This window comes from Panthera tigris, chromosome C2, assembly GCF_018350195.1.
Source record: "Panthera tigris isolate Pti1 chromosome C2, P.tigris_Pti1_mat1.1, whole genome shotgun sequence".
NCBI classification, from domain to species: Eukaryota; Metazoa; Chordata; class Mammalia; order Carnivora; family Felidae; genus Panthera; species Panthera tigris.
Window position 1 is genome coordinate 73,348,371 of NC_056668.1, and position 17,974 is coordinate 73,366,344.

At 46.6% G+C, this 17,974-nt stretch overlaps 1 protein-coding gene across 4 annotated transcripts in view; it reads left to right on the plus strand.

Annotated features, from left to right (window-relative positions):
- The window catches only part of TMEM44 (transmembrane protein 44), a 35,728-nt gene extending 18,126 nt beyond the window's left edge, over positions 1 to 17,602 (plus strand). For 2 of the 4 annotated variants that reach the window (XM_042956498.1, XM_042956501.1), the window contains 3 exons: positions 2,099 to 2,257; positions 12,722 to 12,754; positions 15,504 to 17,602. In XM_042956498.1, the coding sequence (XP_042812432.1) occupies positions 2,099 to 2,257; positions 12,722 to 12,754; positions 15,504 to 15,614 (303 nt within the window). In that variant the 3' untranslated portion in view covers positions 15,615 to 17,602. Of the gene's footprint in view, positions 1 to 2,098; positions 2,258 to 12,595; positions 12,679 to 12,721; positions 12,755 to 15,503 lie in introns of those variants that run through there. The other 2 variants (XM_042956499.1, XM_042956500.1) reach the window with 2 other exon arrangements.
- Positions 17,603 to 17,974: the final 372 nt, after the last annotated feature.

Consider the following 17,974-nt stretch of genomic DNA (forward strand, 5'->3'; position numbering starts at 1 on the left):
TCACAATCTTGTGGTTTGTGAGTTCGAGCCCCGCGTCAGGCTTTGCTGCCAGCTCAGAGCCTGGAGCCTGCTTTGGCTTCTGTGTCTCCCTCTCTCCCTGCCCCTCCCCTGCTCATGCTCTCTCTCTCTCTCTCTCTCTCTCTCTCTCTCGAAAATAAAATAAACATTAAACAATTTTTTTAATAATAAAAAAAAGAGAACATGTTCTCTGTGCTCATTTCATGCCTGCTCAGTTGGCAAAATTTTCCTTTTTTTTCCATGAGAATGTTCCAGTGGGCAAGGTTGTGGTGAAATAGGTCCCCTGTTGGCAAGTGCATTGATGTATGTCCCATCTGCACAGCCACCTGGAAGTGGACAACAAGAACCACAGGGGCACTTATTGTCTGCTCAGCAGGCCCCCCTGGGCACTGGGCACTGTCCTAAGGAAGGGTCTTCTAGAAGATGCAGCTGGGTTCAGCTGAGCTGAGGGGCTAAGGACCTTGGGGTCCTGGGGATCAATGGCTTGGAGCAACTGAAAACTCCATTTTCCCTCTTGATTCAGACCTGGTCGGGCCCTGAGGAATTTATAGAATCTATCGTTGATGTTGCCTGGGAGGCCCGTGCCCCCCGCCCCCTAGCCTGTCTAGCCAACTCTCATGTGAAACTGTGTACTTAACCCATCCAGGGCTAGAGCCCCACGTGATTTGGGGCCCAGTACGAGTAGCCATTCTCATGTGTCCAGGGCATTACATCTGAGCCCTGTGACACCCCTTCAAATGAGGCAAGGCAGGGATTACCACCCCCTTCGCTAGATACATACCTTGGCATGTGCTTCATTGCGGAAGATGTGGATCCAGAAGGCAGGCTGTTGCCCTGTGGTGTGTCAGTGGAATGACCCAAATCCTGCCCACTCTGAAACCCTAGCCAACAGAGCTTCCCGGAGCTCTGACAGCCCCAGGAGCTCTGTGGGGGAAGCTCTCTCTGAGATGGATGGATGGATGGATGGATGGATGGACAGATGGATGGATGGATGGATGGATGGATGGACAGACAGATAGATAGGTGATAGATAGAAATCTTGTAAGGCTCTTCCTCCCTTTAACCTCCCCACCTGTTGGTGGGTATGAACCCATACAGTGCATTTTGGCAGTTGCTATCCAAATTACAAATGCACATATCCTCTGATCCAGCAATTCCACTTCTAGAAATTGGTCCTTTAAAAACCCTGAAACCTTGGGTGTATGGTATAATTTATTGCAGTCAGTGTTGTAAAAGCAAGAGATTGGAGGGCTCCTGGGTAGCTCAGTTGGTTAAGCATCCAACTTCTGCTCAGGTCATTAACTCACGGTCTGTGGGTTGGAACCCTGCGTCGGGCTCTGTGCTGACAGCTCAGAGACTGGAGCCTGCTTCGGATTCTGTGTCTCCCTCTCTCTCTGCCCCTACCCCACTTGCACTCTGTCTCTCTCGGAAAAAAAAAACCAGCCAAGCAAACAAGCATGAGACTAGAAATGCCTTCAATGTCCATCAGTTTGAGGACAGGTTACGCAGATTGTGAACACTTACATGATGCCACAAAAGAAACAAAAAGAAAAACAAAAGCCTCTGCTCTAGAGCTATCTCTAGGACACATCGTTAAGTGAGAAAAAGAAAGGTGCATAGGAGAGTGTAGATGTGCTGGCAGCCTTTGTAGAACTAGGGAAGTCATATATCTGCATTTGCTAGGTTATGTATGGACTATCTGGACAGATACACAAGAAACTGAGCGCTGGTTGCCCCTGGGGAGAACTGGGTGCCTGGGGGATTCAGGTGGGAGCGGACCTCACATTCTACACCCTTTTGTACCTTTTAAAAAACATAAATGTTCATTTATTTATTTTGAGGGGGGGGGGCGGGGAGAGAGAATCCCAAGCAGGCTCTGCACTGCCAGCACAGAGCCAGATGCAGGGCTCGATCCCATGAACCAGGAGATCATGACCTGAGCCCAAATCAAGAGTCCGAGCTCATCCGACTCAGCCACCCTTTGGTACCTTCTGAACACCAGCGCATGTGAATGCTTCGACAATTCAGAAATAAAGTAGACTAAGTCTCCCTGCCTGCCCTTTGCCCACACACCCTGCAGGCAGGCTGCAGCACCACCCGGCTGCCTGGCGATGGACAGATGAACCCTGGAGACGCGAACCTGCAGGAGCCGCCCTCTTACCCTCCCGTTCAGGTCATCCGGGCCCGCGTGTCTTCCAGCAGCTCCTGCGAAGTCTCCTCCATCAACTCCGACCTTGAGGTACTCACACGCTGCTGCCCGCCAGGTGCATGGCTTGTTCTTCACTGACACTGGCCGGGGCTTCCACGGTGCTCACGCTGCTGTGCCCTAATCCGCCCACGCTGGCCTCCCGCCTGCCAAGCAGTGAAGGGGCATGCATGGGGCAGCGCCCACGCGGGGTCTGTTGAGAAGAGGTTTCCACGGTCAAATGAGTCAGGGAAGCACTGCATGTCACGGTCCCATCTTAAAGAGTCACCCGCACATTCAGGTCTTACAGAAATAAACACACGCGTAATTAACGTTTATTAGAGTCTGGGTGTTCCCCAAACCCACTTGACCGTGGAGCATCCCTTCCAGAGAGGAGCAGCAGCTACACCTGCAGTGTCCTCAGGGTCATACACAGGAGCCCCGTGGTGGACACCATGCCTGGCACTGTCATCATTTTGAGTTTTTGGATCTGTGAGCAAGACACATGTCATATTTTGGACACCAGCGACAGGTGTAACTCCCTGGTCCGAGCTCTTGGGTCACTGCCTGTCCCCCAGCTGTGGCTCCCAGCCCTGTTCTGTGAGGAAGTTTCCTGTTGTGGAAAATGAGAGCAAGGACAGGGGGCACATGATGTCAACAGGAGAGTGTCTGCTGTCTTTTGGCAGGGGTTGAGTGGGGGAAGGAGGACAGTCCTTCATCCTGGGTTTGCCTTCTACTATTTTGGAGTTCAAATGCCCTTTTATAAAATGATGATAATAGGAAGGGGGTGGTTGGTGTTGGTTTTAATGGCCTTATTTTGCAAAACAGCCACTTCGCCATCTTGGATAAGCCCCCAAACTTGTTGAACTCGTTGTGAAACCCCAAATCCAAAAGACTCAGAGCCACTGATCTGTGGGATAAAGTCCTGATTTGTTAATGTGAGGTTCTAGACCTTTCACAACTACCCCAGCCTTATGTGCCTTGCCCACCCACCCCTCCCCACTGCCCTAGCTGTCCACCTTGGCCATGGACTGTTCCCTGTACCCAGGCCTCTGGGCCTTTCTTCCTGGGGTTTTCCCTGGCCCGTGTGTCAGTTTCTCTTTCCATGTGTCAGAATCCTACTCAGATGCCACCTGCTGTGTGAAGTTACTTCCATCCCGCCAAACTCACACACACACACACACACACACACACACACACACACACACAAGATTAATGGCTCTTTCCCTTGGGTGCCAGAGCACACACGACTCTCTTACACAACTTCCATTGTTCGCCGTGTCATCTGGTGAGCTGTAACGGCTTGTTCCCCGGCCAGGCTGGGCATGAGCTTTTTAGGAGTGGGGCCTGAGCCACCTTCACCTTCCTCTGCCCCTTGATTCCAGAACACAGCTAGCCATTAAGAGCTGGGTTTTGAGGGAGCAATTCTGCACCAGACTGAGGACCCTTTGGGGTCCATGTATCCCCATATCACTCGGTGTTGTTTATTTCTTGGATCCAGTCTCAGAATCTGTAGGACACCCAGCGCACGTGGCTTGGCAGCCTGGATCCAGCGGCCTTGGCAGAAATCTAAGGTTCAAGGGGAAAGAATGAGCCTGAGGGCAAAGTGTGTTCAGTGAGAAGAAAGGACAGTTAAGTCAGTGAGTCAGGGAGGGGCTGGGGAGACCCAGAGGCAGTATTTGCTCTGTGGAAACAAGGGCAGCAAAAGCTGAGGTAAGGATTAGACAGTGACCTTGAACCGTTGGGAAGTTGGTCTTGGCGGCAGGTTTATGCCCTTCTGTGATTTGTGGTCCTTGTCATTCTCCCTTCTAGTATCTCTATCTTTTTAGACATACATGTTTTTCAAACTAAATAAGTTCCAAGGGGACAGGGTCATGCTTTTAAATTAGGCAAATGGGGGACTCCTGGGTGGCTCAGTCAGATGAGCATCTTACTCTTGATCTTGGCTCAGGTCATGGTCTCATGGTTCGTGGGATTGAGCCCTATGCTGGGCTCTGTGCCAACAGCACAGAGCCTGCTTGGGATTCTCTCTCCCTCTCTCCCTGCTCCCTCCACCCCAAATAAATAAATACACATTAACAAGATAAATTAGGCAAATGGAAATGAAGGCTTTTGCCCATGCTAAAAGGAATGTATGTTTATAAAGTCACCTGCCCCAGCTCAGCCCGCAGAACAGCCCTCCAGCCCCACTCAGGGCTTTCCAGAGTGGCCTGGCCTTCTCACTTTCCGGGGCAGCCAGCACCTGTGTGCTGAGCGCCGGGTGGACTTTCTTCCAGCGTTGAAACCATTCCTATGCTTTTTAAAGGCTTTTTCTTTTTCTTTCTGCCTCTGGGATGCAAGCAAAGATTTGAGTCCAGCTTTGTGATGCGAGAGTGCTTAGTCATTTCTCCCTGCTGTGCTTCCTAGCAATGCCATAGACGTGGTGGAAGAAGCTTTGTAGAAATTTTGCAAGAAGGCTGTTTCTGTCTATGGAACAAAGTCTGTGTTGTGTGTACATGTGTGGAGGATGAGAAGAGGGCCAAACACAGACTGCTGTCTCTGAAGAAGGTCAGGTCCTTGTGTGTTCCTGCTAATTCTGTGCCTAAGTCTCTTGACAACCAAGATTGCTCGTTCCCTCTCCAAACCCTGCCTTTGCACCAGGAACGAGAACACATTCCTTTGGATGTTTGCCATTTTTAAATCCAAGTCATTCTTTTAAGGAAAAAAATTATATATATATATATATATATATATATATACACATATACATATATATATGACATAGTTATATATTATAAATGTAATAGAATATACTTAAATAAAAATATTTTAAATATATATTTATTATATATACATTTATATTTGTGTACACATTTATTACATATATTTTTATAAATATATATTTATATAGGCTATAAAAGTGCTAACTTTAGAAGAAAATACATACAGATACGAAAGACGCCAGAAATAGGTACCAAAGGTCAAAATCAAGTCCAGGAGGGGGCACCTGGGTGGCTCAGTCGGTTAAGCGTCTGACTTCGGCCCAGGTCACGATCGCACGATTTGTGAGTTCAAGCCCCACGTCGGGCTCTCTGCGGACAGCTCGGAGCCTGGAGCCTGCTTCGGATTGTGTCTCCCTTTCTCTCTGCCCCTCCCCTGCTCATGCTCTGTCTCTCTCTCTCTCTCTCTCAAAAATAAATAAACATTAAAAAAATAATAATAATAAAAAAATCAAGTCCAGGATGTGGTTTTACACCCTCCATGCATCTGGTTCTTTCCCAGAGGGGGGCGCCACCTGCAGTGAGGCAGTGAGAAACAATACTTCCTGAAATGTGTGGTCAGTTACCTGGTTTCCCCGGGGTGAGCAGAGAGGTTCCCCGGAAGGCCCTCAAAGGGAGACAGGCTGTGGAGGAGACCCAGCCCTGACCCAGGAACCACACAGGCTCGGGGGCTTTTGACCTGCAGCCTTGGGCCTGCACCGGACCTCCTGAGTTTTAGCTTCTCCTGTGCATAGGTATCCTGAGACTTGCCCTACCTGTGTTGCAGGGTGATTGGGAAGATCAAATGGGTGCAACTGGTGCTTTGCAAGACTTCCAGAGGTGCTCCACATAGTGTCGTGGGAAGCAGGCTGGGGGTGGGCTCGGATATGCACTCTTAAGGCCGTGGAATTGGGCAGCACTCCTTCATTCCTCTGGCCCTTCTCTGAAGGTGGAGATAATGACTGCAGGGAGGGTGGTAAGGCTCCGACAAGGTTGGGATGTGAAGAGCACTGTTCCCATAGATGCTCACCCTGCAACCCCAGCTTGGGACCGGGCCGTCTTGAAGTGACCATGCCTTTAAGTGTAAGAGTGTCTTTGTGGAGGGGTCGCAAGTAGAGGCTAGCAGTGCCGAGTCACTTCCTAGAAGTAGGAAGGCTTCCATCGGGAACACAAGAGTCAAACCTGTTAAAAGTATCATGATAGCACAGCCACTCGGGCTGCTGGGTCTGCCTCGCTGCCGCCCACGGAAAACTTCCTCTGGCCCCGAAGTCCAGGAAAGAGCCTTCCACTTCCACCGGGACCAGCGCAGGCACTCCTAACTGCCTCCTGTCTCCATTCTCCTCCTTCCATTGCTGTCCTGCCGGGATCCTTGCAACACTGGACCCCCGCCCCATGCCTGCCCTGCCCTAAGGCCTTTGTGGCTTCTCCCTGCTTATAGTGTAAGTCCGGCACACTTCACCTGCTGGCCTGGGCCAGCTCCCAAGTTCTTCTCTGCGTTCCTCTGCTTTTCCTCCCGCCTTTCAAGGCCCTGGCTAAATCCCGCTCCCTCCAGGAAGCCTTTCCTGTATTCCTGAGTACAGTTGCTAGATTTAGCAGACAAAAAACACAAGATGTACAGTGAAGTTTGAATTTCAGATAGACACACTTATTCTAAAACATTATTTGTGATCTGAAATTCACGTTTACTGGGTGTCCTGTGTTTTGGGGTTGTTGTTGTTGTTTTTATTATTTTATTTTTAATTTTTTTAACGTTTATTTATTTTTGAGAGAAACAGACAGAGTGTGAGCAGGAGAGGGGCAGACAGAGAGGGGGAGACATAGGATCAGAAGCAGGCTCCAGGCTCTGAGCTGTCAGCACAGAGCCCGACGCGGGGCTCGAACTCATGAGCAGTGAGATCATGACCTGAGCTGAAGTCGGACGCTTAACCGACTGAGCCACACCGTCGCCCCTGTTGTTGTTGTTTTTAATGTTTATTTATTTTTGAGAGAGAGAGAGAGAGAGAGAGAGAACAAGTGGGGGAGGGGCAGAGAGAGATGGGAACAGAGGATCTGATGTCAGGTCAGTGCTGACAACAGAGAGCCTGATTTGGGGCTTGAACTCATGAACTGTGAGATCATGGCCTGAGCCGAAGTCAGACACTTGACCAACTGAGCCACTCAGGCACCTCTCAGTGTCCTGTGTTCCTGAATCAAACTTGATCATGCCCACTCTGGCCCTTCCCTAGACCACTTCGGTTTTTCAGGGAAGCATCTGAACAACATTTACTGCAGTGAGGAACACACTGTTTGTCACATGTGTCAATTCTATCTCAATCAAACTGGAAAAAAATGGTTAAAAAAAAAATCAGGAATAGAAGCCAAAGCTGCCAAGGCCTTCCCACTGGGAATTGACCTAAATACAGTGTTTGTCTCTCCTTGTGGCTGGAGTTTGGAGGTGCACCTGCCTAACCCTGCAGCCCACTGTTTTAATACACAGGACTTCTCTGTCTCGGCCCCTTTGTCCCAGCCTCAGAATGTCCCTGACGTGAAGCTGTCTGTCGTCTTTGTAAAAGAAACCAGCCCGCTGTAGGTCAGAATTCTCTCGCTGATCCAGTTTATAATGGGCCCGTTCAGCCCCGAACAAGGAGAGGTTGAGTGGTTAAACGACCCAGAGCCACCAGTAACAAGGGGGGTGTTGGGGGGGGGGGACACTTTCTATAGAAGCCCAGCTCTTGCATACAGACTTCATGGCCTGTGAAGCATTTTCCCATCCCCCATTCCATCTTCCCCACAACAGCTGGGAAGGAAGGGCAGGCAGAGAGGGCAGTTCGGGCAGGTAGAGAGGAGGAAAGAACACGTGGGGAGGTGACTCCCTGCTCGATCTGGGGTAAGTGCTATGGAACTGCTTAATGAACTAGAGAAATAGGAAGGGTGCAATTTTGAAGCATACAGTAATTGTTTTAAAGTCTGTAAGGCTCCAGGTCAAAAGGAAATCCACTTAGTGAATTCTGGGAGAGAATCGTAGCTGGTGTGTGCCTGGCCAGTCTTAACGTTGTATAGTCAGAGGAAGCAAAAAACTTTATGATCTGTCCTGAGTCCAACACCGTGTCACCTCCCCAGTCTTGGGAAAAGTCGCTTCTCCCTAAATGTAAGATGACACAGTCTAAAATGTAATCCTGGAAAGTGACCCTGTTTCCTCAATGGTTTCCTAAAAGCCTTCAGGAGCAAAGGAAAATATACTGCGTGCTTGGTAAACAGGGGCTACAGGTTGCTTCTTGGTTTCAGAAGCAGAAAGAAGTGTGCCTTTAGAAATGAGCTGAGTTGAAATATTACGTGCTGTGTGGTTCATGGAGGTGATAGAATCATGGTTCTAAAGACAATTTAAAGATCTGTGGTAATACTCAAGGGAGAAAAGCCATTGGCACATTTTGGTTTGTGTGTGTATGTGTCTGTATTTCAGAGGGCTAATCAATAACTGTTCATGGAGGCTTTTTCTTGGGGTAAAATTCATGGGCTAGAATCATTTTGTTTTTGAAGAAAAATCTGTACAAAAATTAACACATTTTGCTCTTGAAATTAAGAAAGGACTAGAAAAATGTTATTTTATTTTTACTTTTACGGGCATGGAGAGAGATCTCAGTTACCAAGATTTGGGTTAATTGCACTCCTTAGGCACATTATCATTGTTGGCTTAAAAAAGGAACTTCTCCTACTTCCACTAGAGGGCAGGGTTCTTAAATTTTAGATTATGATGCTGAAGATTTGGAAAGGAAGTTTCAAGGTTTCTTATCAATCCATTCGAGGGACACGTAAGCCTGTTTAGTTGTTTGCTTATTTATTTGCTTGACTTTAAATAAAGTTTTTTTATTTTGAAATAATTTTATATTTACAGAAAAGTTGCAAAGGTAGTACAGAAAGTTCCTGTGTGCCTTCACCTGTTTTCTTAATGTTAATATCAAAACTGAGTAATTAACACTAGTACATTACTATCATCTAAACTAGAGACTTTATTTGGATGTCACCAGTTTTTCCATTAATATTCTTATTCTCTTTCAGTATAGCACATTGCATTTAATAATTTTTTTAACAAAACAGCTACTCACTGTGGTAACATCAGATTACTGTCGCTGTTTTTACATGAACATCTGTATTTTCTAAAGAAAGGTGAAAGTTAGCATCTTTTCTTTTGTCTCTTTAGTTTGGTTACATTTGTAAAAGTTACTTCACTTTTCAACCACTACGTTCTCACCAACATTTCTGTCTGCAGTGTGTGTAGAACTGTAATTTTTTTGTGATTTCATATCTTTTCCAATTAGTCCTGTAGTTTTGTTTTTTTTTTTTTTCAGTTTGTGTCTCCCTCCCCCAGTAGGATGTCATTAAAAGATGAATACTATGGAATTATCACTAATTTTGTTAAGTCTAATAATGGCACTGTTCTTAGGGTTTTTTAAAAAATGTCCATGGGGCACATAGGTGGCTCAGTCAGTTGAGTTGCCAACTCTTGATTGCAGCTCAGGTCATGATCTCAGTTCATGAGTTTGAGCCCCGCATCCGGCTCTGCTGTGCGGAGCCTGCTTGGGATTCTCTCTCTCTCCCTCTCTCTCTGCCCCTATCCTACTTGCACTCTCTCCCTCAAAATAAATAAATAAATAAATAAATAAATAAACACTTTTTAAAAATGTCCTTATCTATGGGAGACATACTAAAATATTTACAGATTAAATTATTTATTTACAAATATTTAAATAAAAAATTGGGGAGCTAGAGCAAATAAGATAAGGTATGTCCATGGGTGTTCATTGGATATTCTTTGGTTGATGTATGACTGAAAAATGTACAATTAAAAATTTGTATGTATACTTTTTTAATGTTTATCTTTTAGAGAGAGACAGAGACAGAGAATGAGCAGGGAAGGGCAGAGAGAAAGGGAGACACAGAATCCAAAGCAGGCTCCAGGCTCTGAGCTGTTAGCACAAGGCCCAACACAGGGCTCGAACCCACAAACCGTGAGATCATGACCTGAGCCCAAGTAGGTTGCTCAACTGACTGAGCCACCCAGGTGCACTTTTAATGTTTATTTATTCTGAGAGAGAGAGAGAGAGAAAGAGAGAGAGAGAATGAGCAGAAGGGGGGCAGAGAGAGAGAAGGAGAGAGAATCCCAAGCAGGTTCCATGCTGTCAGTGCAGAGCTATATGAGGGGCTCGATCCCTCGAACCATGAAATGATGACCCAAGCTGAAATCAAGAGTCCGATGCTCAACCAACTGAGCCACCCAGGTGCCCCTAAAAACTTGTTTAAAATGGAGATTTAAGGGGCACCTGGCTGGCTCAGTAGGTAAAGCATGCAAACTCTTGATCTCAGGGTTGTGAGTTTGAGCCCCACATTGGACATACAGGTTACTTTTTTTTAAAGTGTTGGATTTGGGGTACCTGGGTGGCTCAGTCAGTTAAGTGTCCGACTTCGGCTCAGGTCATGATCCCATGGTTCGTGAGTTTGAGCCCCACGTCTGTGCTGACAGCTCAGAGCCTGGATTCTGCTTCAGATTCTGTCTCTCTCTCTCTCTCGCTCTCTGCCCTTCCCCCATTCACGCTCTGTCTCCCTCTCAAAAATGAATAAATGTTAAAAAAAATTTTTTAAAAAGTGTTGGATTTTTAATTAGAAAATAATTATTAAAAATATTTTACATTTAAAACAAATCTTTTAAATGGAAATTTAAAATAATTGAACAGTAGAGGCTTTTTTAAAAATTTTTAAAATTTACATCCAAATTAGTTAGCATATAGTGCAACAATGATTTCAGGAGTAGATTCCTTAATGCCCCTTACCCATTTTGCCCATCCTCCCTCCAACAACCCCTCTGGTAATCCTCTGTTCTCCATATTTAAGAGTCTCTTATGTTTTGTCCCCCTCCCAGTTTTTATATTATTTTTGCTTCCCTTCCCTTGTGTTCATCTGTTCTGTGTCTTAAAGTCCTCATATGAGTGAAGTCATATGATATTTGTCTTTCTCTAACTAATTTCGCTTCACATAATACCCTCTAGTTCCATCCGCATAGTAGCAAATGGCAAGATTTCATTCTTTTTGATTGCCAGGTAATACTCCATTGTATATAAATACCACATCTTCTTTATCCATTCATCCATCGATGGACATTGGGCTCTTTCCATACTTTGGCTATTGTTGATAGTGCTGCTATAAACATGGGGGTGCATGTGTCCCTTCAAAATAGCACAACTGTGTCCCTTGGATAAATACCTAGTAGTGCAATTGCTGGGTCATAGGGTAGTTCTATTTTTAATTTTTTTGAGGAACCTCTATACTGTTTTCCAGAGTGGCTGCATTGGTTTGCATTCCCACCAGCAGTGCAAAAGAGATCCTCTCTCCCCGCATCCTTACCAACATCTGTTGTTGCCTGAGTTATTAATGTTAGCCATTCTGACAGGTATGAGGTGGTATCTCATTGTGGTTTTGATTTGTGCTTCCTGGATGATGAGTGATATTGAGCATTTTTTCATGTGTCGGTTTGCCGTCTAGATGTCTTCTTTGGAGAAGTGTCTATTCATGTCTTTTGCCCATTTATTCACTGGATTTTTTGTGTTTTGGGTGTTGAGTTTGATAAGTTCTTTATAGATTTTGGATACTAACCCTTTATCTGATATGTCATTTGCAAATATCTTCTCCCATTCCATCAGTTGCCTCTTAGTTTTGCTATTTCCTTCGCTGTGCAGAAGCTTTTTATTTTGATGAGGTCCCAGTAGTTCATTTTTGCTTTTGTTTCCCTTGCCTCTGGAGACGTGTTGAGTAAGAAGTTGCTGCCGCCAAGATCAAAGAGGTTTTAGCCTGCTTTCTCCTCGAGGATTTTGATGGCTTCCTGTCTTACATTGAGGTCTTTCATCCATTTTGAGTTTATTTTTGTGTCTGGTGTAAGCAAGTGGTCCAGGTTCATTCTTCTGCATGTCGCTGTCCAGTTTTCCCAGCACCACTTGCTGAAGAGACTGTCTATTCCATTGGATATTCTTTCCTGCTTTGTCAAAGATGAGTTCGCCATGTTTGTGGGTCCATTTCTGGGTTCTCTCCTCTGTTCCATTGATCTGAGTGTCTGTTTTTGTGCCGGAGGATTTGTCTTAATGTGAGACAATGGCAAGTCCTGTGGACTGTGCAGGTTGGCAGCTATTCAATTTGACAGACATTGAGAGATCGGTACAACAGACGTCTGTAGGTTCATAAGCGCTCTATGTCAGAAACACACGTCTCCCAGGCACTGCGTGAGGTGCCAGATGAACCAGAGAGGACCGTCACACCACCCTTCAAGAACCCGAGTCAGACATGTTTGAGCCTTGGGGTGGAACCACCCATGCAGTAAAGGCTGATTAAAAGTGAATCTTGGCTGGTAGCAAATGTCCTGTATTTTTGAGGTGGGGATTTTATTTGCATCTCTTTTAGTTTTATGGGTTTGAGTTGACTCATCTCAGCCATGTGGTTAATAAATGGAAGATTTATTATTATGCCTGATAATAATTCCTAATAATAGTAATTTTTAAATCTGTATAATTTTTCCAAGGACCTGCAGCCCTTCATAATTATCACAATTATCCTGTTGATCATTTAGCTAAATTGTAGCCACCATAGCTGCTGCCTTTCTGCTTGCTGAAGTCAGCTTTTCCTCTGCCTCCAGATCACTGAAGGGCCTGCCTCCTCGCTCACCAAGCAGACAGTGCTGGTGCTGAGCTGAGCTCTGCTCTGCTCTGCTGGCAAAATCCTTCCAACACTTTTTTTTCCATCTCTTTTTTTTATTCTGCAGCAGAAGTATTGGGAAGCCTTAAACTTGGAGCAGGTATGGACAATCATACTCTATTCCAGAAGGGACATCCTGTGGCTTGATTCCATTTCCTGTTTTTGTTATCTCCCCCCCCTTGGATGGCCGGGCCCATGCCATATTCCTTTAGTTAAAGAAAGAATGAAAACGGAGGCGAGTCAGAGGATCAGGGGATTTTCCAGGCTCTCTCAGTTCAGAGTTCTTTCTGCTGTGCCCAAACCATCTGGTAGGGACTCCGAAGATGTGTAACCCAAGGAGAAGCATGGTTTGGAACAAAGGTCCATGGACAAGTGGAGTAGCTGCAGGTTACCACGGGTGGTGGTGCTGGGGGTGGCTGCAGAGGTGGAGATAACCATTCCCCAACACTGTCACCTTGGGCAGCTGGCAGCTGTCTCCCTGCCACCCTTGCCTGCGAGGGACAGATAAGCACATGTTTTATGACAAACACCTGTGCTTGTCGTCTCCCAGGATTATTTCTGGTAAGATCATCTTTTGCTCAAATTTTCTTTATGCCTGGATTCCAGCAATGTTTTTTTATTGCTTAAAGTGAGATTTTGAAACACGTTATTCTGGGGATTCAGAAGAAAGAGATTTAAAATGCTTTCAAAGGCTTAACCCACTTCAAAGAGTGCACTTGATCAAAGTGGCTCTGTTTTCCCGCAGCTGAATTGGTCAGGAGTAAGTAGCAAGAACAACTCTTAAGACGCCATTTCAGGAGCTGGAGCCAGGGTTCTGAAATATCAGGGCAGCTAAAAATCATGCAAGGAGCTTGGTAAAATGTTAAACCTTAGTTCCCAAACCAGATAGGGTCTAGGATGCCTGGCATCACCCTTCCTAATGAGCATCCTGGCTGCTTCTGGTGAGGTTGATCCATAGCACACTCAGAGAACTGTGATCTAGAACATGGGCCTCAGCTTGGAAACAGCATATATTGAAAAGCATACTATCCATCCTCAAAGAATGGAACAGGCCCCTATTTCCACTGCTGGGCATCTGTACCACGGAGGCTGAAGGGCCAGGGGGACTCTTTAACTTGGGATTTGCTTGCTGTTCCCCCAAGTCTGCAACCACAAGTAAATAAGAAGTTAGCACTGGAGGGGCTGGCAGAGCCCCAAACAGGTACTGGGGGTCGAGCAGCACCAACCCAATCAGCTTAGTCCCTGGCCTGCAGGGTCACTGGGGATGAGGTGGCTGTTTTAACATGATGCTATTTTTCAAATTATTATTTTTTAATGTTTATTTATTTTTGAGAGGGAAAGAGTCAGAGTGAGTGGGGGAGGGGCAGAGAGAGGGAGACACAGGCTCCAGGCTCTGAGCTGTCAGCACAGAGCCCAATGCCGGGTTTGAACTCACAAATCATGAGATCATGACCTGAGCCGAAGTTAGACACTTAACTGACTGAGCCACCCAGGTGCCCCAACATGATACTATTTTTAATCAGCAAGTAGTAGAACTCAGTTATCAGTAAATCACTAATTGAATTGGGCTCTTCCTTTCTTTTCAAAACAAAGCCACATTTTGTATTTTACAACTGGCATGGTGGGGGCATTTCTCTCAGTGATGCCCAGAGTGGCTCAGGGAGCCTTGCAGACCTTATCCAGGACCCCTAAGGACTGGGCTGTTTTATTCAGCTTAAGTTTGAGCTGCTGGTGGAGTGTTTTTCGTGGAGAGCATGTCCACGACTGGCTATGTTTTCTTGTCCAAACAGATAGTCAGGTCTAGGCTAACACATCCTTTCCTATATTATTTCCTGGGTCTTTTAATAATGTCAAATGTAACCTTGTCATTCAGAATCATTAGTCATAGAAACTCAGAAACTAAAGAGATCATATGTAGTTACTGATCCAACACTCCAGGTTACCCCTAGAGAAACTGTGAGGCCCAAGAAAGAGAAAGCAAGTTAGTGGCAGAAAGAGGATTTGAGTCCAACCCCCACTTGCCCCCATGGCTAGACTCACCAAGGATTCCCTGCTCTTGGCCACGTGCAAAGTTCTCTCTGTCATTTGTCACATGAGAACAATAGGAGGACTTTGCAAACAGTGTCCTCAATGCTATGACTGCTTCTCTGTTTTTAACCTTTTATTCCTAACCTTTGCCATACTTGTCTGAATCAGAGTAATGAAATATTCTCTGCCAGTGACCACCATTCTGAATCAAGCTTTAAGTGTTTTGGACAAGTCTGCTGAGCCTCAAGTTAACAGGAAATGCATGGTGGGAGGAGGGGCAGGTAGCAAGGGCAAACTGGTGCCCTGCTCTTAAGAAGCTCATCATTTCCCTGGAAGGACAAGGTGGTGCCCAGAGAAAGGGCAGGGCTGTGCATGTTCAGCTGCAAATGAAGGGTATGGGCAGTACACAGAAGGGGGTGAGCTCAATGGGTGAAAGCAGTCAGGGTAAGCTTCCTGGAAGAGGAGGTACTTACCTGGGCCGTAAAGAAAGGGTTGAATTTGCCTGGTCTATTCCAGGAATGAGTTAGGCATGGAGGTGGGAAGTCTCAGGATAAAAGGAACATAACTCAGTCTCACTAGAGTAAAGATAGAAAAGGGGGGTAGGAAGGGAAGTGGGGCTGGTCTGTTCAGGGTGGCTGTCCATTAATTCCTTGATTTAAACTTATACTTGTCCCATTAGGCCTGATTAACCTGTCCTTATTTCTCCTTGTCTGTGCCTGGGTCATGAGAACCAGGACTGGAGCTATTGTTTGGGGTGGGGCATTGTAAGAGATGGGAAGAGTCTGTTCCACCAAGGTACCATTTGTGTCTTTTCTCCACAGTGGGACCCTGAAGATGTAAATCTTGAAGGGAACAAAGACAACGTGGAGATGCTCAGATCCCAGGTGCACAGGTGCTCCATGGGGCCAGTGGTCTTGACATCTGATGAGTAACACCTGGAGCAAGCCCATCAGCTCAAGAGCCCTTAGTCAAGCCTGTGTCAGGAACTGAGCAGGGATCAACCTGCAGTGACACCCATGGTGGGAATTTAAGCTTCCGCAGAGGCTGCCCGTGAAAGCAAAGAACCAGGAGCTGTCACTGAGCTTGGTTGGTCTGCATCACAGCTCAGAATGGAGCTAAGACCTTGGGTCCTGTGGACAGACCTGGGCATGTGGTTTGTTTTGAAGATCAGAAGTTCACAGACCACTCTTGCTTCGAAGTAGAAACCTTCATCTAAAGGGCATTGGACCTGCTCTTCCCTTTCCCTTCAGATTCAGCCATACTCTCAATATCTGCTAGGTGACAGGAACATCTAACAAATAGCTGATGTGTTTGGATCTCAGTACAGCCTCATTCTGCAAGACCTGGCTAAGCCCAGGAGACGAGAGGGGTGGGAACATGTGCTGGAGATCTGAGACATGATCCCTGGTATTAATGGGACCTGGCTCCTGCCCTTCCAGTCATCCACTTGGGTTTTCTTCTGGAAGCTAGAGGTAGGACTTCTTGGTCAACCAGGAATTTATAAGATTGGTGGTGTTGCAAGGGCAAGCAAAACAAATTGCCTTAGATACCAGCCCCTGCTCCAACTTGGCAAGGTGTGTGCTGGGCAGGGTTTGCAGGTGAGGGGGACTGTCTGCTTCAGGAGCTAACATGAAAGCATGTGGAGGGTGGGAGGCATGGTGGAAGGTGTCATATTTAAGGACAGCAATCCCGTTTTAGGATTATTTTGATACTGTGATCATGGGAGGGGGTAAAGAGGGAGGGAATGGGGCCAAGGTGGGAGGAACACTGGAGTGAATAAATCATGATTGAGTGAGTTGAGGCATCTCACTGTGTAGTACAGAGATGTCTGAATCCCAGCACGGCCACAAAAGCCAGCCACAAGGGGAACTGGGAGACATGCCGAGAAACACAGCTCTGCTCCAGGATGGCCCCTGGCAGCCTGTGTGACTCAGTCACACAGCTGCCCAGTTTTCTCCAAAGGAGTAGTGCAGATCCCAGCACAACGAAGAGAGTGCCTCAGGGAAGCAGATTGGTTCCATAGATCTCTGTGGAGATACTAATCCTCTGAGTGCCTTCTAAGCTGGAAGTGAACTCTATCCCCTTTATCCAACTGCTTTGATCCCTGGGTGTCTTGTAATGGAGTTTGCTAAAGCCAGTTTTGCTTTGTTAACTTAACCACAGAAGCTGTTCTTTGAGAGAAGATGAAGATTTGAGTGGGGGATGGGGTGGGGAGAGCATTCCAGATGAAATCCTACAGAGGATTGGACACCAGGAAGGATGGAATCTCGTCAAGGAAGGATGAGTCTGATGTGGCCAGAATGGGTGGTGCAACAGTGGCTAAAAGGTGAAGAGGCTGGCAAGGAACCAGACCGTGGAGCCTAGGGAGCTGGCACTTAAAACTGTGGCTAATTGGTAGCCATGACTGATACCAGAGTAGGAAGGTGATGGACATGCCTCAGGTAGGCCACACCTGGTTGGTGAGGCTTTTCTACCTATGGCCACAACTTTTCAGGAAGCAGAAATGTAGTCATGGATACAGTAGGAACATGGAGAACATTTAATCTGAGTGATAACAGCAGGGCAGGAGGAGGGCTCAACTTTAGAAAGATAAGGCACAGGGGCAGGATATCCTCTCTGGAGTCTGCCTGTAGCACAGCCTCCCTCTCTCAAGGGGAGGCTGGCCCGTGCTCCCTGGAGCATCAGAAACTGGCTGGATCCTGATGGAAGTGGCCACTTACCCAAGAACGTCAAAACAGTCTTGCTGATCGAGCAGCACAAACTACTTGAGCCCCAGATGCCGTCTGTCTCCCTAGATCCCATCGTCCCAGGCTTCCTTCACAAACCAGTTCCTATGGCTGTGGTCCAATCCTGCCTCAAAGCTGAATCCCAGGTCTCTTCACCCAGAGTGAACTATTAAACTGAAAATGTTGGAAGCAAAGTTTGGCCTCATTGTTCAATGAGAACGTGCCTGTTATGCAAAGCTCTGGAACCCTGGAGCCTCTGTGAAGAGGTGCCAGCCAAAATGCCTTTCTCCTAGTAGGAGTGTCCCTGCCCCAGGCCCCCACTGTAGCTTCATCCGCACTGTTAGTCACACTGGAAGGATATGGGAATTCCTTGCTCTGAAGACTCGCCAAGGGGTAACCTACACAGGGGACAAACTGCCCACTCATCCGGATATGAGAGATGGTGTAGTATGGTCTCAGTGGTGCTGCCTGTTATCTGTGTGGCTTGGAGCAGGTCACCTAACCTTTGTGACCTGAGGTAGACTGAGAATAATACCTATCTACAAAGCTTGTTGTGAACACTAAGT